General features: G+C 43.6%; 2 protein-coding genes and 1 pseudogene across 3 annotated transcripts in view; 1 reads left to right on the top strand and 2 right to left on the bottom strand.

Moving 5' to 3' along the window:
- The window catches only part of bmf1 (BCL2 modifying factor 1), a 78,308-nt gene that overhangs the window by 15,704 nt on the left and 35,023 nt on the right, over positions 1–27,581 (top strand). The window lies entirely within an intron of this gene.
- On the bottom strand, positions 4,391–7,310 carry LOC109516001 (cytochrome P450 1B1 pseudogene; annotated as a pseudogene).
- LOC109516000 (cytochrome P450 1B1) lies at positions 8,099–10,801 on the bottom strand. Its single transcript, XM_074895033.1, has one exon. It carries the CDS (start codon positions 10,601–10,603, stop codon positions 9,026–9,028), a length of 1,578 nt encoding a protein of 525 aa, XP_074751134.1. The 5' UTR covers positions 10,604–10,801; the 3' UTR covers positions 8,099–9,025.

Here is a 27,581-nt window from a genome sequence, read left to right as displayed (position 1 = left end):
TATATATATATATATATAAATTATCATTTGGTTGTGGAGGCGTCTAGTGAGTGTAGCCAGTTTTGCTGGTTTCTCTGTGTGGTGAATTAAGTAATAAGACACATGATCTCTCAGTGTGATGGCATGTTCAAAGGTCAGTGCATGTTTCAGGTGCGTCTCTCAGGGGGAAAAAGAAATGTCGAGCTGCAGTGTGGCGCGGGCCGCAGGAGACATCGTCTGCTGGTACCTGCTTGTCAAATAACGTGCGCTTTTAACAAAGCGCAAGGCTATTAAATGCAAGAGGAGCTGTTTGTTTGTAGTTCTTGTTGTTACTGCAACCAAGACAACCAAGCCATATTTCCCTAACCCAAAGCGTTTTGGGGCATAAGCCTAAACAGGAAAAGCGACTGTGGACTTTGCCAGGGAATTTGTGGAAATAATATACAATTGACCAATTACGCTGTGTAGGTAACTATGAGTAGCACACACTGAATGTATTGGACAAAAAAAAAAGTATGAATGCTTTTTTTCCCCCCACATCCATATATTTCTCTCCATCCATCAAATTTGGTGCAGTAAAGTGAACATGAACTTGTGATTCATTTGTCATTCAGAAATAAAACCACTCACACTGTCAACAACGTGCCTTGCATGTTCTTAACAGTGCGATGTATTTTCAGCAGAGTGGTCAGCCGTTATTCCCTCGGCGAGCGGCGGGAATTCTGTCAGGCGATCGGAGCCCACTACAAAAAGGAGAATGCAAAAACAACCGAAAATGAAACCCCCGCAGACGCAAATAGCTCCTTGCCGAATTGTTTTGGTCTGGCTCGCAGCATTGCTGAGAGGAGAGCTTGAAGCAAGACGAGCGTGAAAGTGACAGACAGCGCGACGCTTATGCTGCTTACAGGTACTACGTGCAGTACACCACAAACCTCAAGTTATATTATGGCACATGCTGATGCTCCGCCATTGCTGTCCATAAATCTTGCACATCCCATTGTCACGCCACATTCGTCATAAGTCGCTCTCATTCTTATGTACGTAATACTGTATTCATTTGTTTTCCATTGGCAGCCTTGCAAAGGCTCTTGTGTAAGTGACTTTACTTTCTTTTCTATATGGGAGAGAAATTGTGGGGCAATATTACAAAGTGATTTTGCCAATAGGACATAAATAATCCATACATCACGTCACGTGATTTGTCATCCATCCATTTTCCAAACCGCATGTTCTCATTGGTGGTCTTGAGCAGTAGCGGTTTCTGGTATGTGCAAAATGTGCGGCCGCACATGGCGACACTTCTTGGGGGGGGGCTTCCCCAAGTGGCATTCGCAGAGATCTGTACCAAACCTTCATTAATCAAATAAAAGTTGTCTCAGTATTGCTAGTTCATGACCTGTTATTGAATTGAAATGCCACATGGTTTTACTTAAAATTAAACGTGTTAACAGACTCATCCTTTTGTAAAAGTATACTGAATATGTTCACCTTTTCAATACAGTGAAAAGATATCCTAATATTATTCACATTGAGTCAAATCACGCTCAACATAGTTACTTTGTCTGTTGATAATTCGCAGAACTCCCAATGATTAAAACAGGAGGAGATATCATTCTGTTGAGCAATTCTCAATTTTTATTGTGTTACGTGATATGATCTGGAGAGCTATAACCCCCCCCTCCAAAAAAAAACAACAACTCCTGAACGTATTTCAAAATACATCAGACACCTGCTGTGTCCCTTGAATAGAATGCACAGTGATTGTCCAAAGGAGCAATGCTGGCAATTCCTCATCGTCTGGGTCGACTCCTTCCGCTCGAAATTGATGGCCCCGTCAACGCAGCTGGACCACCAGGCGCTTATGTGTTTAAATTCCACAAAGATTTATGACGAGATAAGTGAGAACATCTATTATCTGCGAGTGGGTGTGTAGTTTGATTCCTACAGTATATTTTTTGGGATGTAAAGAAAGAAGTTGCGTTCACCTGAGGGAGCTCGTCACAAACAGAAAGAGTGCCGTGCTTTCTGGATTGTTTGAAGGATTTCGATTTCAGCAAAAATGATTGTAAATCTATTGCATGCCGAGGCATAGAGATTTGTGATTTAGGGCCATATTTTTAGCTTTTTTATTTTATGTTTATTTTATTTTTTTAAGCAGACGGATGGATCAGATCATTTGTAGATATGGTTTAAAAAAAAAAATCGAATTAATATACTTGTTCGAATAAAATATTTTTTCTCAGCGATTCATTCTGTTTTGATGTTTACGCTTTAGCTGGGAACGTGCAGAATTGCCGCTGTCTTTTCTTTTGTCGTCAGCAATTTGGATAAGAAGTGAAGTTGTGGTGAATACGTTGATGTTGAGGGCAGCCTCGTAGGAAAGACTGACAGACACCAGCCAATACGCAGCAGTAGCGGTTTCTGGTATGTGCAAAATGTGCGGCCGCACATGGCGACACTTCTTGGGGGGGGGCTTCCCCAAGTGGCATTCGCAGAGATCTGTACCAAACCTTCATTAATCAAATAAAAGTTGTCTCAGTATTGCTAGTTCATGACCTGTTATTGAATTGAAATGCCACATGGTTTTACTTAAAATTAAACGTGTTAACAGACTCATCCTTTTGTAAAAGTATACTGAATATGTTCACCTTTTCAATACAGTGAAAAGATATCCTAATATTATTCACATTGAGTCAAATCACGCTCAACATAGTTACTTTGTCTGTTGATAATTCGCAGAACTCCCAATGATTAAAACAGGAGGAGATATCATTCTGTTGAGCAATTCTCAATTTTTATTGTGTTACGTGATATGATCTGGAGAGCTATAACCCCCCCCTCCAAAAAAAAACAACAACTCCTGAACGTATTTCAAAATACATCAGACACCTGCTGTGTCCCTTGAATAGAATGCACAGTGATTGTCCAAAGGAGCAATGCTGGCAATTCCTCATCGTCTGGGTCGACTCCTTCCGCTCGAAATTGATGGCCCCGTCAACGCAGCTGGACCACCAGGCGCTTATGTGTTTAAATTCCACAAAGATTTATGACGAGATAAGTGAGAACATCTATTATCTGCGAGTGGGTGTGTAGTTTGATTCCTACAGTATATTTTTTGGGATGTAAAGAAAGAAGTTGCGTTCACCTGAGGGAGCTCGTCACAAACAGAAAGAGTGCCGTGCTTTCTGGATTGTTTGAAGGATTTCGATTTCAGCAAAAATGATTGTAAATCTATTGCATGCCGAGGCATAGAGATTTGTGATTTAGGGCCATATTTTTAGTTTTTTTATTTTATGTTTATTTTATTTTTTTAAGCAGACGGATGGATCAGATCATTTGTAGATATGGTTTAAAAAAAAAAAATCGAATTAATATACTTGTTCGAATAAAATATTTTTTCTCAGCGATTCATTCTGTTTTGATGTTTACGCTTTAGCTGGGAACGTGCAGAATTGCCGCTGTCTTTTCTTTTGTCGTCAGCAATTTGGATAAGAAGTGAAGTTGTGGTGAATACGTTGATGTTGAGGGCAGCCTCGTAGGAAAGACTGACAGACACCAGCCAATACGCAGACACAATTTTCCGCATGTGTTCCAGTAGAAGATGAGGGAAGAAATAACTCTACCCCACTGTGTGTCATCAAGAAGTGACTCAAGAGGTGAAAGGGAGTCTTTCAACTGGACAGATTTCACGGATGTTTTGGGAAGTTGGAAACCGGGGAGGTCGGCCTGCCCGTTCCTCCCTCTTGAGGTCCTTGCGGTGTCAGAGCAAACAAGAGAATGTAATGGAGAGAGCTTGTAGAGGACAGAATGTCAGCATAAACAAGCTCCCTTCGCAGCGCTGCTCCTGCAAGTGGATTTCGTAGCGAGTCAAGCAACGGCAAAGTCAAAATTAGGATGAGGATGATAAACCGCTAACCCACACTTGAACTAATATTGATCCACTGTACTTAAAGGTCGGACATATTTGGAACTGTGGGTGGTTTGAGGGTTTCCCCAGACTCACGAAAAGAGAAATGAAAGCCGCTCATCAAGAAGAAGCTCTTTTGTGGCGCTGCATGGCTTCCATGTTGAAAGGTTATTTGGGCAAAAGTAGGGAAGTGTCAGTACATGCTGTGACACATGTCAGGAATACAGATGCATTGTCACCTTCAAGCAGAAACTAAAAAAAACGTGCTCGTGTATCCTACCGTCTGGATTTTCGAATGCATTCTGTAGAGGAGAAAACATAATTCCGGTGAAGTTGTTTTCTATATGTGCATTGTCACCTTCAAGCAGAAACTAAAAAAAACGCAGATGTGCTCGTGTATCCTACCGTCTGGATTTTCTAATGCATTCTGTAGAGGAGAAAACATAATTCTGGTGAAGTTATTTTCTATATATTTATATTCGTCGACGATTAAAACAGACCCCGTTTCAGCTTCAAAAGTAATTTTATTTCTGCTCAATAAAGTGTCATTAGTACCAAACTGCGATGACTCACAGGAGCCAATCAAGGGTGGACGAGCTACTTGTCACACAACCTGAAGTTGATTTAGTAGTTTTTAAAAGTGTTGGGACTGGACTGCCTGTCCTCCATTTGTCAAACTGTTCAAACTGCCTTCTTACAGCAATTACGGCAATGGCTCAATCTTTTTCTTTCCAAGGATATCACACTCACTGTATTGATAAATCAGGCCTGGAAATGACTTGTCTGCTCTCACTTAACTGAAAAAGACAACAAAAAAGAAAAGCACTAGAAGACCGGTGTTAAACATTAATGAGTGGCTGATGTAGTGAGTCACGGCTCGCTTGCTAAGGGTTCACAGCAGGAGCGACATGGGCCAGTAACACATCTTAATCTTTCACAACAACAGAGACCAGACATGAGTTGCTATTATTATCTTTTTGACCACGCTGGACTTTTTTTTTTTTTTGGTTTTGTTTTGGGTTTTTTACATTCTGGCTGCCCTCACTGACGCACCACACTTTCACTTGGAAGTGAGCTGAGATGTTTATTTTACCTGTGAGGTTTTAGTCACGCTCGAAAGTACATATTTGTTAGGGTTATGATGACAAATTCCTGTTCCTAGACAGGATAGGAAACTCTTTTCCTCAGGTTAAAGTGCTCTTTCATAATTGTAGCGTACACAATGTTCGAATGAAACACAACAGCTATTACCGTGGTCACAAAATTAGGTACACCTTCATAATATAAAAATGCATGTAAAAAAAAAAAAAATCTGCCTTTACAAAGATAACACGACTCAGAGACCTTCAACATTGTCTTGTGTCTCATATTGGTTTACCCCGTTTTGCTGCGTGGGGAAATATGAAATCTCTTGACAAAATGACACCCTCGATAATCGTAAGAGTATTTGCTGTCCAAATTGCATTTCATTCTAGTGTGCAGGTGTACCTAATAAAGTGGCCAAGCAATGCAGTACTTAAAGGATGCAAACAATATATAGGCACAGACTTTCTGACATTGAATTCTGTTAAAAAGAAAAGTCTGTGTGAGCTTATACTTTTTTTTTTTTAATGATCTTTTTAAAGTGTCTCATGTCTGGGCTTGGCGGTGATTTTGAAATCCAAAGGCCTCAGCGTTAAACCGTAGGAGCAATTCAGCGACAGGTCTTCATCGGGACATTTCTCAAAGTGACATTGTTGAAGAAGGATGGCAAAGAACAAAAAGATCTCCACCTTGGCAATCTGGTCACCGATGCAACGTCTTTTCCCCGCTGAGAAGATCATCACGTTATTGGTGAGGTCCTTGTCTAGGGAGCCGTTTTCGTCGAGGAACCTCGAGGGGTCAAAGATCTGCGGGTGCTTCCACTTGAGGGGATCGTGATTGATGGACCACTGATTGATGAAGACCACCGTGTCTTTTGGAATGCGAAGACCCTCAATAGTAACATCCGAAGTCGTAGAGTGGGGGATGGTGACGGGCACGAAACTGCTGAATCGCATTGTTTCATAGATGAAGGCATCCAGATAGGCCAGGCGACCTCTGTCCTCCACAGAGGGAAGCCTGTTTGGCCCCACCACCTTGTCCACCAGCCGGTGGAGCGTCATTTGAATGTCAGGGTGTTTCACCAGGAGGAGAAGTATCCAGTCGAGAGCGGTGGAGACGGTATCCAGACCCGCACCGATGAGGTCTGCTACCGTCCCCTCAGCGTAGTCCTTGGCGAGTCCCTTTTCGCTCTTCGTCTCCTCAATGACCCCGATGATAGCATCGCTCATATCACGGGTTACTTGCGGATCGAAGGTCTTTCTGTGCTCTTCTACCTTGCCCTGAACAAACTTGAAAAACTCTTTGTTCAGGTCTTTGAAGTTCCTGAAAACACTGCGGACAGGATTTGGGAAAGACTGAAGCCATGGCATCACATCCACCAAACTGCCAGCTCCGACGGTCTGTCCAAAGTCGTTTACCCGCTGTAACAAGGCTCGGAACTCGGCATCGTCGTGGCCGTACCGTTTTCCGAAGCACAAGGCACAAATCACATTCGCGGCGGCGACCGTTAACTCATGGGCGGGGTTGAAATAATGACCCTGAGCTCCTAGTTTCAGGAACTGCTCAACCAGTTCCTTAGCTTCTGCCGCAATTTGGCACTCAAAGGCTTTTTTGGTTTGGCTGTTGGCAGATGAGAAGGCTCTGATGGTGGATTGAGCAATTTTCCTGTGCATCTTCCACTCTTGGCTGTAACTGGTGAAAGTCATGCTTTTCCCTCCCGACACGTACTGAAAAGACAGAAAGTTTGGTCTGCCGGCAAACTCCCTGCTGTGCTGAATCAGAGCTTGGCGGATGGCCCTGTCGCCGTTCAGGACCACAACGTCGCTGCAACCCAGCCTTATCTGATACACGTTGCCGTATTTTTCGGCTAGTTTGGCGAAGGTGATGTGAGGCATTTGGCCCAGCTGCATGGCGTTGCCCACCACGGGCCAGGCGAAAGGTCCCGGCAGTCTCCTCTTGAGCCTCAGGTTCCTCACCCACAGGCCGAGCTCCAGGCAGACAAGAAAAAGAAAAGTTGCAACCAAAGCAGGTTGGAGCTGTCCACTCAACTCTCGAGCGATGCTGCCGCCCTTCACAGCAAACTCGGCGTCCGCCTGAGTCATCGTGTTATCCCGTGTCGTCCGTCCTCCTCTGCATCCAAAGAAAAGACAGCTCGGTTATGACTTGAGAGCTTCTCCTTTAGTTCATAAAGTCACATCCGAGGCCTCATTCGTGATTAGACCAAAGAAAGGCAGCAGTGGCAGCCTCCATTGCAGTTTGGGACAAGATCGGGATGAAGCTGAGCAGTTAGCTGTGGTGCGGCTCGTCTTCAGATGACCGCTTGAGAAGGAAGCGGATTGAAGCTTTCTCTTATATGTATCCCTATGGTGGGAGGGCTCCGAGACTTCATTTTTTTTTTTTTTGAAACGATTACTCTCCTCCCTTTTTGACCACACTTTGCAGACCTTAGTCCCACTTCGGCCTCCTTCCAGCAGCATCCCTTGTAGAATGACTGCAAAGCGAGACATACGTCACCTCAACGAGATATTTGCGATTTATGGGAATGAGCGAGACACGTGTTGCGTAGCGAGCCAATTTTCGACCAAAATTTAAGACTGTATAAATACGCTCACCATGCTAGTCACGTTGCTTTGGCGATGACTGCTTCTCCGTCAAACTTTTTCTGTATTATTCCCCCAAAAACATTTATCAGCCATTGAATAAATACGGAGAGGAGGGTTCCGTGAAATGAAGAGAGTTTGTAGGTCGAAATAGGATTCAAAACTCCACGCTCTTTCATGACCCCGTGGAATGCGATGGTCAAGTCCAGAGCAGTCTGTTGTCGAATTTCAAACCGAGTTGGGAACACAAGACTCGAGCATGTGTGCATGTGAGTGCTTGTGCAACAAAATGAAAGACTTAAAAAGTCATTGTCTTGCGGTCTTGGTTATGCGCAGCTACAAATCAAGGTTTGTTTCATTAAAAAAAAAAAAAAAAAAAAAAAAGAAGAAGACTAATGACAAACAAATAGACAATGGTGGCATCATTTTGCTGTCACATGTTTGATAGTACGGCCTACATAATACAGAGTGCGACTGTGGGATTTTATCTCATGACAAAGAATAACACGAAATGAAAGCCAGACACAGAAAACATTCACCATTTCTTTATTGTTATTATCAGCATTCATTTCAGGTACAGCTTATTTTTTTGTTCGTCACACCAAGCCCCCGCTGAGTAGTTGGTTGCAGAAGATCGACCTGGGCGGAGCGTGCAGGCCTAAAGACGATGCGGGAACATCCGTGTGGCTTTGAAAACTTCGTAAACAAACACAGTCATGATAATGCCTCATGGGGAGAGAGAGAGAGAAAAAAAAAAAACATGGCGCACATCTGTGCTACGTATTGGTGGGAGCGATGTTTGGCAGGCGGTGCTCAGGGGGAACACTAGCGATACAAAAGTTTGCGCGCATTTTCTCTCATGGAGCTTAATGAAAGACTTCCTCTTCACTTCCAACTTCTCTTTTTTCACTCTCATCATCCCTTTTTGTCCGATGTCTTCACATGCTTTATGAATACAGTAGATGATAGTAGACAGATAACCGTTTGACCCAGAACTTATAAAACCACGTTGTAAAAGCACAAAAGGTTAAATATATTTTTTTCGATATTATGACTGAGAACATTGAGTCAACAAGTGACTGTTAACATTCGCGAGCATTTATGACAATATTAGTTTAAATGGACGTTCAAGGTCGGTAGATGCCCCTGTGCAGATCGTACATATTCATGCAAACGATAATAATAATAATAATCATAATAATTAACTCTTGATACTGTGTAGAAAAATTGGAGAACTTTTTTTAACCTTTTGCATTGATGCAAAAAGTCCACTGGCCTAAATTCTACCAGTTTGACACTCCCACACTCCCAATGCATGTTTAAATACATTAAATAGGAATATTTTACAAGAAGACTGTGTGCAGGTATGCTAGTACGCGCTGTTAAAATGTCACCGGTGGGGACGTGTGGAGAAGTCTCTGCTGGCCTTGGAGTCACGTTGCCGATAGCATGCAGTTCACGCTGCAGAAACCAAGCCAAGCAACTTTCCTCTGAGCTTGGCGGTGACACAATACCTGAGGGGCTTCAACGAGAGCCCGTAGGAGCAATTCTGGGTGACGGGTTGCGACGGGTCGCTCTCTAAGCTGCACTGGTGCAGCAAGACCGCCGTGAACAAAAACACTTCCACCTTGGCGATCTGGTCGCCGATGCAGCGCCTCTTACCTATCGAGAAAATCATGACGCTGTTGATGACGTCCTTATCGAGGGTTCCGTTTTCGCCCAGGAAGCGCGAGGGGTTGAAGATATGCGGGTCCTTCCATTTCAGGGGGTCGTGGTTGACGGACCACTGGTTGATGAAGACCACCGTGTCTTTGGGGATGCTGAGACCTTCGATGGTGACGTCTGAGGTGGTGGAGTGGGGGATGGTGATGGGGACGAAGCTGGTGAAGCGCATGGTCTCGTAGATGAAGGCGTCCAGGTATGCCAAGCCGCCGCGGTCCTCAGTTGAGGGCAGTCTGTCGGGACCCACCACTTTGTCGATGAGGTCATGCAGCTTTGCCTGCTCCTCGGGATATTTGACCAGCAGGAGCATGATCCACTGCATGACGGTGGATACCGTGTCTTGGCCGGCTCCGATCAGATCGGTCACCGTGGCTTCTACGAACTCTTTCGTCAGGCCGCTTTCTTTTCCGTGCTCGATCACGTTGATGATGGCGTCGCTCATGTCCCGGGTCACGTCCGGATCGAAGGACTCTCTGTGCTGCACCACTTTATCTTTTACGTAGGCAAAGAACTCCTCGTTGAGATTCTTGAAGTTTTCGTAGATGCTGCGGACAGGGTTGGGGAAGGATTGGAGCCAGGGCATCACGTCAACCAGGCTGCCCGCTCCGACCGTCTCTCCAAACTTGTCCAGCCTCGTCAACATGGTCCTGAACTCCACATCGTCGTGCCCGTATCGCCTCCCGAAGCAAAGAGCGCACAAAACGTTCGCGGCGGCGACCGTGAGCTCATGAGACGGGTCGAAATATTGTCCATCCGCGCCGTGTCTCAAAAAAGCTCGCACCAGTTCCATCGCCTCAGCCATGACGTGCAGCTCAAAGACTTTTTTGGTCTGACTGTTTGCAGAGGAGAAGGCTCTCAGGCTGGACTGGGCAATTTTCCGATGCGCTTTCCACTCTTTGCTGTAATTAGTAAATGTCAGGCTTCTTCCTCCTGAGATCATCTGGAAGGAGAGAAAGTTTGGCCTGCCGGCAAACTCCCTGCTGTGCTGGATCAAAGCCTGACGGATGGCCCTTTCTCCGTTCAGGACCACAATGTCGCTGCAGCCCAGCCTTATCTGGTACACGTTGCCATATTTTTTGGCCAGTTTGGCAAAGGTGATGTGAGGCATCTGGCCCAGCTGCATGGCGTTGCCCACCACGGGCCAGGCGAAGGGTCCCGGCAGTCTTCTCTTGAGCCTCAGGTTCCTGAACCAGAGGCAGGCTTCAAGGCAGAAGAGGAAGATAAAAGATGCAACAAGAGCTGGTTGGACCTGTCCGCCCCACTCTCGCATGATGCTGCTGCTCTTCACGGCAAAGTCAGTGTCCACTGCCATCGGGACAAATGTTCTGGTGCCGCTTCCAAAAAGAAGGCTTCGTTTGCTCAAAATGTATGAAAAATATTCTTTTCAATTGTAACAAGTAAAAATTAATCGCTTTTGTCCAATTCATGAAATGCCGGTGGGGTTACTAAAAGTGTTTGTGGCAAAAGTTTTTTTTTTTTTTTTAAATCTATTTTTTTTATTTATTTATTTTTTGGGAGATGATTTAAGGTTTGAGTTAGCTGCCTGTGCCTGCTCCACCTTATATATTTCGCTGTTAGTGGGCAGGGCTCGGCAAGGATGTCATACTCCTCCCATTGTGGAAGTCCTGCAGACCCCTGCTTCATTGTCTCCCAGACGCGGAGCGCTCTCGAGGGCGAGCGTCCTAGCGGGAGCGCGCGCGGTAAGCGAGCGCGGCTGGAGGAGCGGCAGAAACTCTGCACCTGGTGAAAGAAAAATGTAGCGGAGAACGCGCCGCGTCGATTTGTTTTAATAATTGGACTGGAAACGTTTGCACCCCTTTCGGTGCAACTTTTTGACATTCCTTTTTAATTCCATTTTTTTTTTTGGGGGGGGGTCATTGGAAGACTGACTGTGGTCAGGAAAAAAAAATAGAGAAAAACGGTTTGTGTAACTTTTGCTTTGCGATTGAAGTTAATATGTGCAGTGTGGATGAGTGATTTGTTGAAGTTAGTTTGATCAGCGTGGACTTGGAGGACCGCGTGTGTTTTTAACTTGTGCTTGCTGCTGTTTGAAGGGGGCTGTAATGCGAATTAGTTTATCAGTTAACGCTGACGATACTTGTTTAAGATATACTTTTTTTTTGGTTTGTCAAGTAACAGGTTTCATTTAAAATATTGTGTGTTGGAAAACTGGATTAACAATTTATTTAAATAAATGAGCTTTGGTGTTTTATTTTTATTTTTAAGAAAGGCTACATTGGAAAAAGGCTGTATTCTAAATATATTTATAAATATACACACACACACACACACACACACACACACAGACACACACACACACGCGCAGACACATACACTAATGTTTGCACCGACATTCTTACAGATTACAAATTTAAAAAAACAAAACAAATAGTGAAACACTCAATCATGACTATCAACTGTGATGTAAACATTCTTCACTTGGCACACAGCAAATATGGCTTGAGGCTGACACAATAAAGAAGCACAGCAATCAAGATAAGACTTTCTCGATCCCACAGCAATTGAATCAGTGGTTACGTCAGCAAAGACACGATGATGGAAAAGGGGGGGAAAAAAAACCATCACAATAACAAACGAGAAAAAAAAAATATGCGCAGACATAAAATATTGATGCAGAACTTGTCCGACGGGTCCTTTCTTGCTGCGCATATATTCAAAGCAGCGTTGACTTGATCACTGCGCTGGCGTGTTCAGGTGGCTTACTTTTTATTTAGTAAGCATGGATGGATCGACAGGAGGATAGAACAAAGGGATTCAGTCAGCCCCGCAGCGTGGTGCAACAGTGCTGACAGTTTTGGCGCCAGAGCATATTCGAGAGGGGGCATTCAATTGATGTGGGTGGGGGCGGGGGGCGTCACATCAAAAAACGTGCATGGGCGCATGGCTTGAAGACTTCTCTAGCGTGTCGCAAAAGGACACAGGCGATAAAACCTTCAGATCCCTCAAATTTTGAGGATGCTTGGATTCACTTTAGAAATGCGCTCGACACCCCAATGGCCTGGTGTCCAACGTTTTCTTTGAATGCGTTCAAACAAATAGGAAGACAACAGAAAAACTTGATCACAATGGTTTGTTCTATGATGTTAATTGCTCAAAAGAGGGCAATTATAGATATGGGCTCATGCTGATTCCAAGCCTGGAAGCCGTTTGTCTGGAGAAATGTGGCGTGGCTACAAACCAAAGCTTCCACAATGATTCCCGGGTTAACCAGACACTGCAATGTCCTTGAATACATTTCATTGATGATGATTATTCCTATAGGGGAGAATCCCCCCCCCGACCCCCCATGCAGGCCCCCCACCTCAGTCCGCTCCTCGCACACATGTGGCCACTTGCATCCCCATCATGGTAATTCGATGCAGATTTGTGGCTGAGGAAGAGGGTGGTAGGGTGTTGGTGGGGATGGGGGGAGGGCGTGTATGGCAGTCACGGTGGGGGCGGGTGTCATGTGTGCATTTTGCGTGTGGCTGCTGTGTTTGCCTGTGATTACCTCTTGTAACGTTGCTGCGGGGGGGTTGCCCCCTCCCCACCCCACCCGTCTGACCCGGTGTTGACTCTCGCTGAAGGCATGGTGTGCGTCGGTTTGTGGTTTTTGTCCCTCTATATGCTGCATGTGCTGGATGGGTGGGGGCAGTCAGCATGCGGGAGACAGAACCAATGGCAGACCCAGACTGCTCTGGCCTCTGGAGTTAATCATTGTTTACTAGTCTCATTTCCACTTCTCAGTGAGCTACTGTCACGCACAGCACCGACAGGGAGGAAGAGAGCGAGGGAAAGGGGGTCGGTTTTTGGATCGGATGGCGGGGGTTGCAGCAGTGAGAGCAAAGCTTGGGGTCCAACAGGCAGTTGGGGAGTTGGCGGGACTTAGAAGAAAGAACTGTGGTGTGCATATTGATTTTTTTGTGTGTGTGTGGGGGGGGGGGGTAGAGATGTTAATGGTGAACTAAGACTAAAAAAGCTCTAAACACACCAACAAAAACATCCTGTGGGCAAGCACCTACGCAGACAACCGGGATGTAACCACTGGGCATTTGTGCTTGGACGTGGTGCCGTCTTCATATGCCAGACCACAATCTGAGTTAACTGGGTTGTTCGTGTGAAAACGCATTCAAAGTGATCTAAAATGGTCTGTAAGTAGTATTTTGTTACATGCTTTAACAAAAAAAAAAAAAAAGAAGGAGCACCCCTGCAAGCCTGAAGGCAACACATCAAGGCCTGCGGTCAGTCTTGGTGAAGTGCAAATGTAAAATGTTCAATATTTGGGTTGAAAGAATGGCAGTTTATACTCTTCCGCTGTTGGAATGTCACTTTCCATCTTTTTTTAAAGGACTGGGGCCCTTAAATCCCCCCTAATAAATTCATAATTTGAAGTTGAAGCGTGATCGTTCGTTGCCAGCCAGTGTAATTTTACAAAATGGCCGTCATCCTTTGTGTGCAGCTGTACATGCAACCTGATATAAGATTGTCTCAATTACAATGTCACTGAGGCCTCTGGGTCCTGTGATTCATTTGGAACAAATAAAAAAGAAACAGTGAATCTGGTGATTGTGAAATATTTATTTCATTTGTGTCCGACACGGACACACACACACACACACACACACACACACACACACACACACACAAAAAATCAACCATGACCAAGAGAGACGAGCATTTTGGAAAATGTTCGGAATGATTTGAGATTTGCAGAGTCCTTCCAAAAATCGCTTTTATGAGGGCTTGCGAAGAAATATAGCTGGAAAAAAAGTGCATGCCAGGGCATGATTATCCTTGTGTGACCTCCACTTTTCCTCGAGGTCATTTAAGAACATGTCGTTTTGACATCTATGGCTTGAAACCTTCCAATAAGCTCAAAAAGTTGATTTGGCACTCCGTATTGAATGACACTGTTAACATCTGTTTTTGTTCAGAATCGAAAACACTTCACAGGTGTTTTGAAAACATGTCAGTGGTATATTTTCACAGCAAATATTTCTTGTCAATGTAAAATTGTCTTTTTTTTTTTTTTTTTTTTTTTTTTTTAAGGACAGACGCATCTCATGCAGTTCGCCAGTTGGGCAGGCCATTTGAGCATTTATTCCATCCATCCATTTTCCGATCCGCTTATTCTCACAAGGGTCGCGGGGGGGTGCTGGAGACGATCCCAGCCGTCATCGGGCAGTAGGCGGGGGACACCCTGAACCGGTTCCCAGCCAATCACAGAGCACATACAGACAAATATTCAGCCACACTAGTTAAGCGCTTCGTCGTATTAGTGGCACAGAAACACTCACGAGTCACTCATTTTCAACTATGCTGAAAAGGCTTGCCGTACGCCAGCCCATACTCGACATCACGTACTGCTCGGCTAATGGCAAGTCCGGCTTTTGTTCGATTGACAACCAGCAGGCAGTGTGTTCCTGCCGGCGTTTGTCCGTTTCATCTTGAGTCTCGCTCGTTTAACTTGTTCTCTGGGTGGAAGCAGAGCCCCGAGTGCGGAAAACTAGATAGTTCTCTTCGCTTAAACACAATGGAAACATTGTCCCTGATGGATACAAGAGCTCAACTTGTATATGTAACGCTCTGACACGCATCGCCAAACGCACGCGTGCATTTTCCCGCAGAAACGGGAGGAAATAAAACTGTCAATGTCATTAAACCGTTTGTAACTTCACAGGCATGTTCGATGGTCATTTAGGGGGCAAATAAGTTCAGTCACTTTTTAATATCCGTCATTCTTACAAGTAAAAAAAAAAAAAAAACGAAACAAATAAGCTAACAGTAAAATACGCACACAAAAGAAGGCTTCTAATTTTGATAGCTAGTGACAACACAAATGGCGACACTGGCATGTCACTGCTTTGAATGTCTGCTTCTTTGCGTGACTTCTTTTATGTATATCCCCCCCCACGCCCCTTCTCCCACGCAATCTTCTTTGGCGATATTGGCGCTTTTTCAAGCAAACCGCAAAAACTCAAAGAAAAACAAAGACACCCAGATTAATCCTTTGATACTTGATGAACTGAAATCTTCGGAGGCAAAATGACATCTCGAATGGTGTGCCTGACAACGAGAGAATATCAAAATTTTCAGACGTTTTTTTTTTTTTTTTTTTTTTAAACATCACACAAAGAGACCTTTAAGTTCTGGTTTTGTCGTTCAATAGGAAAAAAAAAAGTAATCGAATTCCAATCTTTCTGAGCTTTTTGGGCACTTTTCACCTCCGTTGCAGGCAGGCTGCATGATAGAACCTCACTGCTTGGCACCCAGCACAGCAGCCATGTATTATGTACAGTATAGAGATATTTCTTTCTAATGCCGTCGAGTTTTTGCGTGCTTGGGGAGCCGAGCGGGGATGGGCTTGCGTGCCGCGCCGGCCTGGCGTGCGCGGACCTCGGCCACTGAACTCCGGCTACCCAGGGGAGCGGGGGGCTTGCGTGGAGGATGGGGTGCAGTGCTGTAATGAGAGATTAAAATGAGAAGAGGGAGAGAATGCGAGAGGAAACGGCTTCCAGATGACCCCGAATCTGTGAGCTCATCAGAAGGCACTTTTGGGAAACTTTGTTTGGTATCGAGGAGATCTCGACCTAGGAGTAACGAATGATCATAAATCCCTCAAGAATTAAGATGTAGTGTTTTAGACCTATTTGAGATTTTTTTTCCCCCACCCCTTACTTTGCCTTCCACTTTTTGCATGTAAAAAAATTGAATGTAAAAGATTGGTTTTCATGTTGGTTACACATCGATGACTCCACTATACTACTACGTACCGGTAGACGTACAGGTATTTACTACATGATGTATCTACTATATACACAGGTGGACAAATTTGTTGGTACCCCTGTGGGGATGAAAGCCAAAAAAACAAAACACAGAAACATTAATTTGACAAAAGTAATAATAATGAAAATTGACCAATGACAATCAGACATTGCTTTTGTATTGTGGCTCATTGAGACTTGCTTGTCTATAATTTTCTTTCTCATCTCCCCAGACAGCACTTTCATTCGCTTCCTCTGATCCATGTTTCGTGTAGTACACGCAATGTCACCAAAAAGCGGCCAGCTGACTGGTTCTAACTTTAAAGACACCTGTGATGCAACATAAGAGGACACACCATGGTGGAATATGCCCCTATGGTCAAATTGGCCTTGAGTTTGACACGTGACTGAGACAAACAGCATCTTTTACAGGTCGCATAAAAAGGGCTGTTGACTTCCTGTATTAACATCAACAAGCAATGATTTTTTTTCCCTAACACATAGGAGTTTCCTGCCATTTTTTCCCATTTCTACAGTTTTACTCTCATATTAACCCTTCACGCACTAATAATGATAACCTGCAACCTGATAACATGATCGGCTGTCCACTGTCGTAACCGCTGTCCCCGAAAGGATTAACTTGCTCCAAATGTCCAAATATCAACAGTTAGTTTACTGTCGAACCAGACAGTGTTTTCTTGCAACATGCAAAGTGTGACAAAGCAGCTAATGAGTCGACTAGACCGCTTTTTAAACCCAGTGCATGCTAATGTTGTTTTGCTCCTATTTGTTTGTTTTGCTGCAGTTTGTTGTGTTGAACTAGATCGTCCGTCTTTGTTATGAAACAGGACGTTTATCGTTTTTTTGTTGTTGTTGTTGTTGTTTTTTTCTTTACTGATTGATGAGCTCCTTTGTCTGTGTCTGTGCAAGGCTCTGCAGGTGGGGAGGCAGAGGCCAGTGGCTCAGCCTCAGGCGCACTGAGCGTTCCGTGCAGGATGGATACGAGCAGCAGGTCGCTCTCCTCATTGTGTAATTGGGCGGATAAAGTTCCGTGATTCCCTCTCTCTTTTGCACCTCCATGTGTTCTGCATGAGCAGCTCTGTGCATTTTAGTATCCTGAAAATGAAGCCGGGTCAGTGTGCGGTCACGTTATACCCCCACCCTGCCTTCAGTGCTCCAATTCTGCAGATGAGTGGATGGAACTGTTGCAAGTTTGGGGCAGTGCACTGAGGGCAGAGTTCAATCACGGCTCTCGGTGCTTCAGAGCAAAGTCTCACAACTTTTGTTGCTGTATTACAAATGCTGTTAAGATTTGTCTGAAACCTGCAATTACTTGAGTGCTTTTTGGTTTTAAAATTTTTTTTTCATTTTTACGGCATGCCAGCTTGTAAAAGGGGAAGCTACCATCCATGCCAATTCTCATCATGTCACTTTGTTTTGCTGTATCACACTAGGTCGTAATTTCATCGTTTGGGAATACAGTACACAACAAAGGAATAAATAACAAACACTTCTGAGACAGTCCAGTCTCCTCCATTTTACTGACATCTGATCGTTCTGTTGGATCTTTGCTCAAGAAATTGCCAAAATAAATTCTGTAGGGGGCTATAGAATTTATTTTGTGATTTCCTTGCTTGATTTTCTGTTTTGATGCATTATTTTCAATTTTCATAGTTTCATTGAAGTAATCGTTTAATTTACGTTTTTCGGAGGTGATGCAGTCATGAACGCCTCTCGAGTTGAACAGAAGGAGCATATCTCCATCTAGTGGATGCATTGTAATTGCGTTTTATAATCCAGTGCGTCCAATATATGAAAAAAAAATATGAAGTAGGCCATTCATTGAAAGTGCGCCTCATAATCCAGTGCGCCTTTTAGTGCGGAAAATGCCGTACTGATAAATGAACCTGTACGGAGTTAGCAATCATGAAAACCCACTTCCTGGATTTGCACCAAAATAAAATGTTTTGGTCTCAATCATGCCGCTTGGATCATTTTTCTCGGAAATTGCTGGAGCACTTTTCACATAATTCGACTCAAAAGCAAACACATGTTGATTAAAAAAAGATTTTCATGTCAGATAAGTACAGTGGGAACCCGGGAGACGCAAAGAAATTGTGGCCACTTCTATTAATAAGGATAACGCCCGAACTGTTTACATGTCTAGCTGACACCTTTTCCCTTCTGAGAACAGACCTCACTTGTGCAAGACAGCTAGCACACTGTTTGTTATGTTTGAGCGCGCGAGCAGGAAAAAAGAAAGGCAGCTTGTGGCCGCTTAATGGGAATAGGATGAATGATGAGGCAAAGAAGTCATCCTTACAGTAGACCAGACAAGCGCTTCAGTAAACCACTTTGCGAGAGTGCTGAATGTGCACGATCTACTGTTATATACACTTGTAAATAGTCTTTGGAGCTACTGCCACTTTCCAAATACGCGGTTTAATGATTTCCCATTTTTGTAAACATCTCATTGTAACCATCTGCTAGCATTTAATGGTTTTTGGCACGGTCATCAACTCGGTTAAAAGTTGACCTTTTTTGTTTTCATACAGTTTCAGTCTTGTGCTTATATTTCTGCTATTTTGGGAACAAGAGGAGCTGCTCAGGTCTTTATACCGTTCACTGGATGGCTTCCGCTAAGGAGCCATCACAGCAAGCTGATGGATAAGAACAGCGTGATCCTTGGTGATGACACATCTCTCACGGCTTCTTGTCCTCCGGTACACTCCACCAGTGTCATATTTGCTTTCAGGTGACTGATGAGGGGCCTCTGAGCACTTGGATGGGAAACGTTCACGTCTCCATGTTAGAATTGGGAATGTTTTTGACACAGTCTAGCGTGACTCTCATATTTTAACGTTATTGCGTGAGCGGGCATTGAACATAGCAAATGGATCCTAGGTTGATCCCGCCTTTTTGATACAAAAGCCCACTTTTGGGGACCAATATAACCATCTGGGATTTTATTAACTCAGTCGGCCAACACCTTTAATAGCCTCACAATGGGTAAATGTGCAATTTTAGTATTTAAATATATTTTAAAGCTATATGCATAATATTAATCCAATATGCATGCGAGGCGCGGGTATTATTTGTGTCTATTTGAGGTCGCCATCCTCGTGTTATACAGTGACTGGGACCGAGTGCGTGTGAGACGGGATCTGGCCTGTTGAGGGATGTCGGAGTCAGCGAATGACACTGTCGACTTGGCTGGCTGGGGTGGCCAACCCACGGCTCGCGAGCTGGTTCAATAAGGCTCCCAGGCTTTCACATGACAAGAGTCGAAAACGCCTCGGCGGTGCGAAGTAAAAGCAGAATTTACGATGTCAGCCTATCATCAATCCCGTTACTTGATTGACCTACAGGGCAACCAGTCAGATGACAACTGGATTTTCACCTTTACGTCACCGCTCATGCGCAAAAAATGGCGCTAAGCTAGTCAGCGAATTACCTTTGATTTTAAGGCAGGGGGCACAATACGTCGACCGCGATCGACCGGATGCCAGCGAACTGGTCCCAAGTCGATCGCGAGGGTTGGGAGTGTGTGTGCGCGCGCCAGTGTGTGTGCTTGCGTGCATTTGTGTGTGTGTGTGTGTGTGTGTGTGTGTGTGTGTGTGTGTAAGGGATGCGGTGATGTTTATGTGTGAAAGTATGAAATGCTTATCAGCAACTGACCTGCACTTTGATCAGTGGCTTAAAAATTGTTGTAATAATTCAAATAGTAGTTAATATTCCAATGTAGGATTTTTGTATAACCGTAAATGTTCAATGCAATGCATTATTATCGTTTATGTGCTGGCATCTGCTGCCATGTGTTTTTAGACCTTTATTGTACTACATTTCTTCGGGTACGGGTATTTGTTGAAAATGAGAATAGTCAACCTTGTTTTCACTGTGTTGGTTACTATAACATTTCGTGTTCCTTTTATATACTTTGAAGGAATAAACATCATTTAAAACTTTTGCATTTGGTTGATAAGTCTCCAATTGAATTTTGAACAGAAACTTTTGCAACGATACATCGACGCTGATGTCTTGGCCTCGGTCAAAATCCAAGTTAAAAATGAATTGTGGCCTTTTCCATAAACAACTGGCGGCGGTGAAATTTGTTCTTGACTTGTGTGGCATTGATAGACAACGGTGGTTTATTAGGGTATGACGAGTTGCATATCATGGAGCGTTATGTCACCACCGCTACGGTTGTCAATTTTCTTCATTTTCCAGTGCATGTGCACCATTGGCATGGAGATGCTTTCAAGAAGTTGGCCACACGCACACATCGCATTTGTGTTAACTTTACATCTGCTAGCACGACTGAAGTTCATACTTTCCATTTCACACGTACTCACAGTGGTGATGTTCAGCCAGGATTTGAGAGAAGGAAAATGCATTTACGGTCATTATTGTCTGCCTTTGGTCTCACAATATTCTGCATTATATTTTAACCATTTCGTGCACCGATAATGATAAACTGTAACCCGATAACATGATAAGTTGTCCACTGTAGTGATCGCTGTCCCTGAAAGGGTCAGTATTTTTTTTGCATTATATTTTAATACTTTTCACTACGAATAGGAATTGTAAATGCAAAGTGGTTATCCGGCTAGGTTTCGTTCTCATCCTTTTCTTGATTTTTGACTAGCAAGTATCCACCCAGAATTGATTTTTTGCTTTGATAACACTTCTGGAGTCCCGACATGTTAAATCAATTTCCTTGAGGGATAATTTTAGAATAAAACTGCACACTTAAGGTTGTGTCAATTTTGAAAGCTCAACTTGACTGAAGGTCAACTGAGGATGAAGAAAAAAAATGGCTCTGGTTCCGCTTTTCATCCCGTCGCTCTTGAGGTGCACATTTTTAGTTTGTTGCATGCTCTCCCTCTCACTTTTAGGACACTGGTCATTTCCCCGTGTTTTATTAGCTACGTCGGCTGTAATTCAGCTTGGTGGGGGCGGACCGCCGCATGACAAGACGTGTCCGGGCCCCTGCGTGAGAAGGCCAGCTTGTTCTTGCTGTGCTTGTTTTCTTTGCGTGACCATGTCCCTCAACTCTGTCACTCCTGGCACCTCCTTGCAGGACCCCCCCACCCCCACCCCCCTGACCCTGTTCGTGCCCTCGTTAGCTGGCACGGTGCTGGTTTATTTGCTTTGGCCACCCGCCCGTGTGAAAGGCACATTTCTGTTCACAATGCTCACAGAGGGGTCATCTCATAGAGCGGAGCCATGGCGGAGGTGTCGCGAGAGGTAAGCCGCGGTTGGATCGGAAAGACCTTTGTTTGCAGGCAGCCTATTTGAATGTGTGACCTCCGTGTCTGGTCAAAAGGAAACAAGGTCCACTCCATCTACTTTTGAGGATCGACATGCACAAGCAGGTCATTCAGAGTTTACTGTCCCACTTGTCCCAGCCACCGATTAGGAAAAAAAAAAAAAAAGGGAACATGACGATCACTGGGAAGAACTTTCGTTTGTTCCCACTGATGTAATCCGCAAAACGCTCACGCTAACATTCATGTCTCCTGCCAAATGTCCCGTATTGTATTCTGACTGAAGATAGCAAAGAGTGACGTGAAACAACAACTTCACACAGTGAATTTTTTTTTTTTTTTTTTAATCAGGTGACACTTGTAAACATGAAGAAAAAAAATCACTCATTGCGTATTGTGTGTTTTTAATTACACCGTAACCAAAACAAGACAAAAAATATATTTTACAATCCAGTCTTTTTTTTTTTTTTGGACAATTATAAATGGCTCGTGACAACTCCAGGATGATATAGGGAAGCACAGTTCTGAGGTTCGGGGTTTGGATCTTGACTGATTTATTGATTTATAGGGGAACTTGATTTATAGAGCACATTTCACACACGAGGCTTTGGCCTCTGTGTCTTTGTAATTTTCGATGTGTGATACGTGGCTTTCCCGTGTCTTCGCTTTGGATGCTGCAGTGTTATCGCTCCATAGTCTCCAATTTATTGCAATTTACTGCATCTTTGCTCGTGCTTCAACATATGACCGATTCCTAGTTGGGAGCATAAGAAATGAAATGTGTCTCTTTGCTGAGAAGCATACCCAGAAGTCTCTCAGCCTCCTCCGCTGTTTTTGTTTATTACCGTGTCTTGCTATGATTGATAAATTCAATGTGCCGTGGTTTTTGCAAATTTTCTGGTATCCTTACAAACAACTCTTCAAAAAAAAAAGGGATGACTGCCAAATTCAATGTGCCGTGGTTTTTGCAAATTTTCTGGTGTCCCTACAAACAACTCTTCAAAAAAAAAGGGATGACTGCCGCAAGGGGTTCTGTTAAAAGGCATACAATAAGATCCATCCTTCCGTTTTCTGTGCTGCTTGTCCTCATTAGGGTCACCGAAGCGTCCCCCAGCTGTCTTTGAGTAAGAGGCGTTGTACGCCCTCGAATGGTGGCCATCAAATTGCTCGGCACATATCGACAAATAACCGTTCGCGTTAACTTTCACAGCTCGAGTACTTCGATGACATGTGCAACACGGAGCCTGGATTCGAAATCAAAGGGCCAAAACTGTGAGGCACACCGCAAAGATTCTCCACTACAGTACATCCAAAAATCCCTGCGGTTACTCAAAAGAATTATTAATCTAAATTATGCTTTTGGAGGAGGATTATTTGGCAACACTTTATTTCTTTACGATTGTAAATCATTGCTATTGGCACACGTGTAGAACGGCAGCGCATCCTATCCGTAGCCAGCATGCGGTGACATAAAAATGGTAAAACACAGAATTGAACACCTGGTACAAGTTACTAATAAACATACCGCAAAGCAAAATTCCCCAAAGAGACAAAAGGAGTCGCCAAGTGTTCTTCACTTTTTGTTCACGCAAAAGCTTTGTGATTGTGATTCAAGTTGTTCAATGACTGCATGAGCACATGTGGGATTCATTGCCTGTTCGGAGACTTAACTTACTGGCTGCGTTGATCAAACTCACCACAGTGTTTGGTGGATAATCATTAGACTCAATACAACAACAATATGGACCTCCTCCTAGCCAAGGATTTGGGTGTATTTTTATATCGGGGGTATTGACACACGCAGTCATGCAACCTTGATAAAGGACGGTGACTGCCGGGGGAAGCCAAGTTTATCCTCCAGTCCTTTAAATCAGGGAAGTACCGGTAAGACCCGGTCCCTAATTCAAGCAGTATTTTGGGACAGCAGAATATTTTCCTGATTAACATCTGCCACCTTTTCGGTCAAATCTTGAAAAACGGAGTGAATTCAACACGTCATTTTTGTCAGGGGACTGACACTCAAATGGAATTTTGCATTTCCCTCGACGACCATTGACAATTTCATGCGGTGATTGATTTTGTCGTTGACAAGGTGTTGCAAAACACTCTTTTATTGCATGTTTGTAACAGAACTCCTCAAACTGAATCGATAGGATTTATTTGCTTCAAATCGGGAGCTCATCAAACTCTGGGTGGCCTCCCGTCAACCTGGCCACATATTTGGACGAGACGCAAATAGAAGAGCCACAACCTTACGTGCTGACAAGGCCGTAAATGACAAACAAAACATTAAAAATGAGCCACCGAGAAGATGAAAAACGGAGCGTTGACAGCTGTTCCGGGAAACCGACTTCCTGGTGGTCTCCCCACGTAGCACCGCCACTAACCTAAATACAAATAAACCCATACAAACAAGATTTGATGAGGGGTGGCTCCAGCATGGAGGCTTTCTCACTTGGTCTTCGCTTCCTTCATTTGTTGGCACACAATAATACTTTGTCACTGTTGCATGTGCGGACGGGTGATGGAGAGCTCCCTTGAGGAAAATGGCAGCAACTGAGCAACAGTGTTTACATCCATGCACACAATTTAGACCAGTACGCTTCCCAACCAGTATGAAGTGCTGCGGGAACTGAAACAATATCACTGAATTGTCCCCAAAATATTTATTAGTGACTAGTAATAACAAATATATCTTTGTTTCTCTTTCTCAGTCGCGGAGCGTAGCAGGAATATTCGTTAGCGGTGCTAGCTTGAATGGCGCCATGTCCTGTCTGTGTACAAACTTAATTAAGTCCTACTTTGATTTGAAGCGGGTTGTTCGAGTACCTTGAGGAAGGGAAAAGAGATAAGACGCCGCTGCATTTGGTCAGCTTGCTTAAACCCTTTCATGCGCCCTGTAACCTGATAACATGATAAGCTGTCCACTGTTGTAACCGCTGTCCCTGAAAGGGTTCATATGTTTATGCAAATGGGCAACTGCGCTGTGCTTCGTGTTAACAATTTGTTTGATGTAACTTTTAGGGCCATATTTTCGTACCTAGTGCAAGTCAAGAGCAAAGCGCACCGGTGAATTTTTTAGTGTTGTAGTCTTTTTGTAGAAAGGAACAGGATCTCTGGATGGCATAAAATTGGCTCCAACTGGGCACTTCCACCCCCGATAGTTTTTCAGAAAAGATAAAAACTAACCCAGATACTGAATGATATTGTATTTGTTAATTATTTCAGGCATAGAATTGAACGTTTTCCTTAAGCAAGGAAAATAAGTATGGAAACCAATATCAGCCGTCAGTCCACACAAAGTCCAACCAGTTCCACCCTTTTATATTGTACCTATGTTTCTCTTCAACTCCCATTACAGTGATACCTCTACTTAGGAAATTAATTGGTTCTGGAAGAAATGCCTTAAATAGAACATTTTGTAAGTAAGTGAGACGCGTTTTCCATGTAAATGCCCTAATCCGTTCCAAATTCCGACATAAATGTTTTCTAAAGCATAAAAACGCATCAAAATTTGGAACAAATACATGTTACAATTAGATTATTGCACAATAAATGGGAATTGTGCATAATGTAAAAAAACAAAGAAAAGAGAAAAGAATAAAAATGATGGTCATTTAACTTTTAACTGCGTCCTCATCGTTTTTTGCCCTCTTGAGTTCATGTTCTCTCTCAGAAGTACTTTTTGCCTGGCGTTTTGTAAAGAACTGATCCAAGGACGTTTGCATTTGTCGGCTTTTAACAATCCTTCGAAAATCTCCAAGGCATACATCAGCATAGTGAGCGATCGCCGGACTGGTGAACACTTTTATCTGGGTGATTCATATTTACGTAAACCTGCACACATGGGACACATACGGTAGAGGTCCCTCTTAGCCAATGGGATGCTAGGAAGATGCTCGGTAATAGCTAATGCCGGAGCAGCGATGAGTATGTTGCGTTTAGGAAACTCGGAGCTGCGACTAGCAGCCCATACTGTATATTTACCTATGGGATCTTGAAATTTCTTTCGTAACAAGAGGCAATATTATCCTGTTGAGGCGCTTCGTAACTTGAAAATTTCGTATGGAGACATTCGTAAGTAGAGGTACCACTGTATTCCGTAGGTTACAGACATGATACCACTTTTATCTGCTCTGCTCCAAATTTGGTATTTGACAGCAATTTCAATTTCACATACAAAATTTTACTTGAACCCTTTCAGGCACAGCGGTCACTACAGTGGACAGCCTATCATGTTATCAGGTGTACAGGTTGTCATTATTGGTGCATGAAAGGGTTAAATGACAGCAACTTGGAAAATAAATGTTGAGTAAATTTGACACACCACAGAGACGAACATTGTTACAGCGGCTGGCTGACTTTAATAATGATTTTTTTAGGTTTTTTTTTTTTGCCAAGGATATAGAATGCGACTTCAAAACTGTGAAGAAATAAAAAATAAAACTCCACTCTTAGCTCTCAAACGCTGTGGCTGAAGTCCTGAACATCTGTCAAAAATTGCCACAAAATTATACCGCATGTCTCCACACTTTCAAATGGTAGTAGATTTCAAAAGTTATTTCAACTTAAAAACTGTACGGGGAGTCTGAACGCACACCATTTTCACAATTAAAAACATCCTTACTACTACTGCCAGTTGTTTTTTATTGTGGTTTTATTGAATAAGTATACGATGGCAGGAAATCGTAAATCCGGTCCTCTGTTTTCAATTAATATTGATCTTTTTTGCAGCATTCCTCCGGGATTATATGTGACACCTCGCGTGCGGGAGAACTTCTCTGTGAATGTGACTGTCACGGATGTAATAGAATTTACAGGCTTCTGCCTTGATCCGCTTTCATCGGACCGTGGGCTCTTCGCGGTAGGGAGTGAGCGATGAAGAACCAATAAAGAAGAGCCCACAACACGACACAAGATCCCTCCGCTGCTGCACATACCGTGCGAAGGGGCAGACATGCAACAGCGGCGAGGCGAAGCTTGAAATCCACAGGTCGTGTTTTTCCGTGTGAGTGATGAAGAAAGGTCATGACCTCAGTCACCTCACCCTCCGCTCAGTTCCTAACCCCCAGTGACCCCTCTTCGCTCGCCGTTCACACCACATCGTCTCGCCCCCTAATGAATGATGGCGACGAGTCGCAACGTTTTTAGCGTTCTGCGGTCATCCGCATCCCAGTTGAGAGCAAGTCGTTATGGTTTTAGGTTCCAAAGGTCACAGTGAATTACCGGAAAACACTTTTTATTTTAACACTGCCGGCTCATTTCACATTTGGTGGACATTTTCTGTCATGAAATTTGAATACCAAATTGCTCTTCTCCCTGCTACTTGATGTCTGACTGAGATATCAAAGACCGCATAATAGATAAAGTACATTTTACATCTGCTCGTAATTGTTACAACATTCTGTTTGTTTTTTTCACAGACCTTTTAAATAATAGAAAGACTCATCTGAAGTCATCACAGCAAACACGCAACCTTGCCTCCAAAACCTTTTTTTTTTTCCGAGAAGAAGAGAAAAAGTGAGCTACGTGATTCTGCAGAGATGACATCATCAAGCTAATTGCGCCGACCATGAGTAGACTTCGGGTAATTCTTGTCTGTTTTACAAATTTTTTTTCATTTTTTTCAGCCCTAGAGTGTGTCACTCAGACCAAATCAACTAACGGGAGCCGAAAAAGACATTCATATCCACGTTTTTTTTTTATGTTTTATTCAATAGCTAAATTTGTTATTGACCAGTTAGCCAAGCAGTGATTCGCCACTCCATTACTGGAATAAGCGTGACACAGAAATTCAATAAGTATTCCTATTAAATGTAATTTTCTTTAATTGTAAAGGATATACTGCATATAGAAACAATTTTGAAATATGTTTTTCATTTGTCTGAGCAGCAGGGTTGTGTCAAACACAACAAAATATCTCTTATGACAAATCAAAAACTTATGGGTGAGCTGGACTCATCAAATTTACGATGCTTTATTGCTTGTTTTTTTTCTTGAAAAGCATCACAACTTTTTTTATAAAAGGCTTGCTTTTCAAAAATGTTCGTGTCTGTATTGTCCTCCATTTGTGGAGTAACCCTCCTTGAATTTGGTGCTCGTGCAAAAGCAACGTTTGCCTGACATGCCGTGCCATAAATCTGAACTTCAATGCCATCAGTCTGCGTGTTTTGAGTCTGGGCCCGCATGATCCCGTGCGAGAATGCGTGCTCCTCACAGGTTGCCCCCGTGCCGAAATTTACTATCGCCCCCCCCCCAG

The sequence above is a fragment of the Hippocampus comes genome, unplaced genomic scaffold (assembly GCF_001891065.2).
Source record: "Hippocampus comes isolate QL1 unplaced genomic scaffold, H_comes_QL1_v1.1 scaffold43, whole genome shotgun sequence".
Taxonomy (NCBI): domain Eukaryota; kingdom Metazoa; phylum Chordata; class Actinopteri; order Syngnathiformes; family Syngnathidae; genus Hippocampus; species Hippocampus comes.
The sequence above is the reverse complement of the archived record's forward strand: the minus strand, read 5'-3'. Positions and strand labels throughout refer to the sequence as shown.

What these genes read in the sequence shown, in the direction of transcription:
- LOC109516000 (XM_074895033.1), bottom strand. Translation starts at nt 10,603, where the DNA reads ATGGCAGTGGACACTGACTTTGCCGTGAAGAGCAGCAGCATCATGCGA.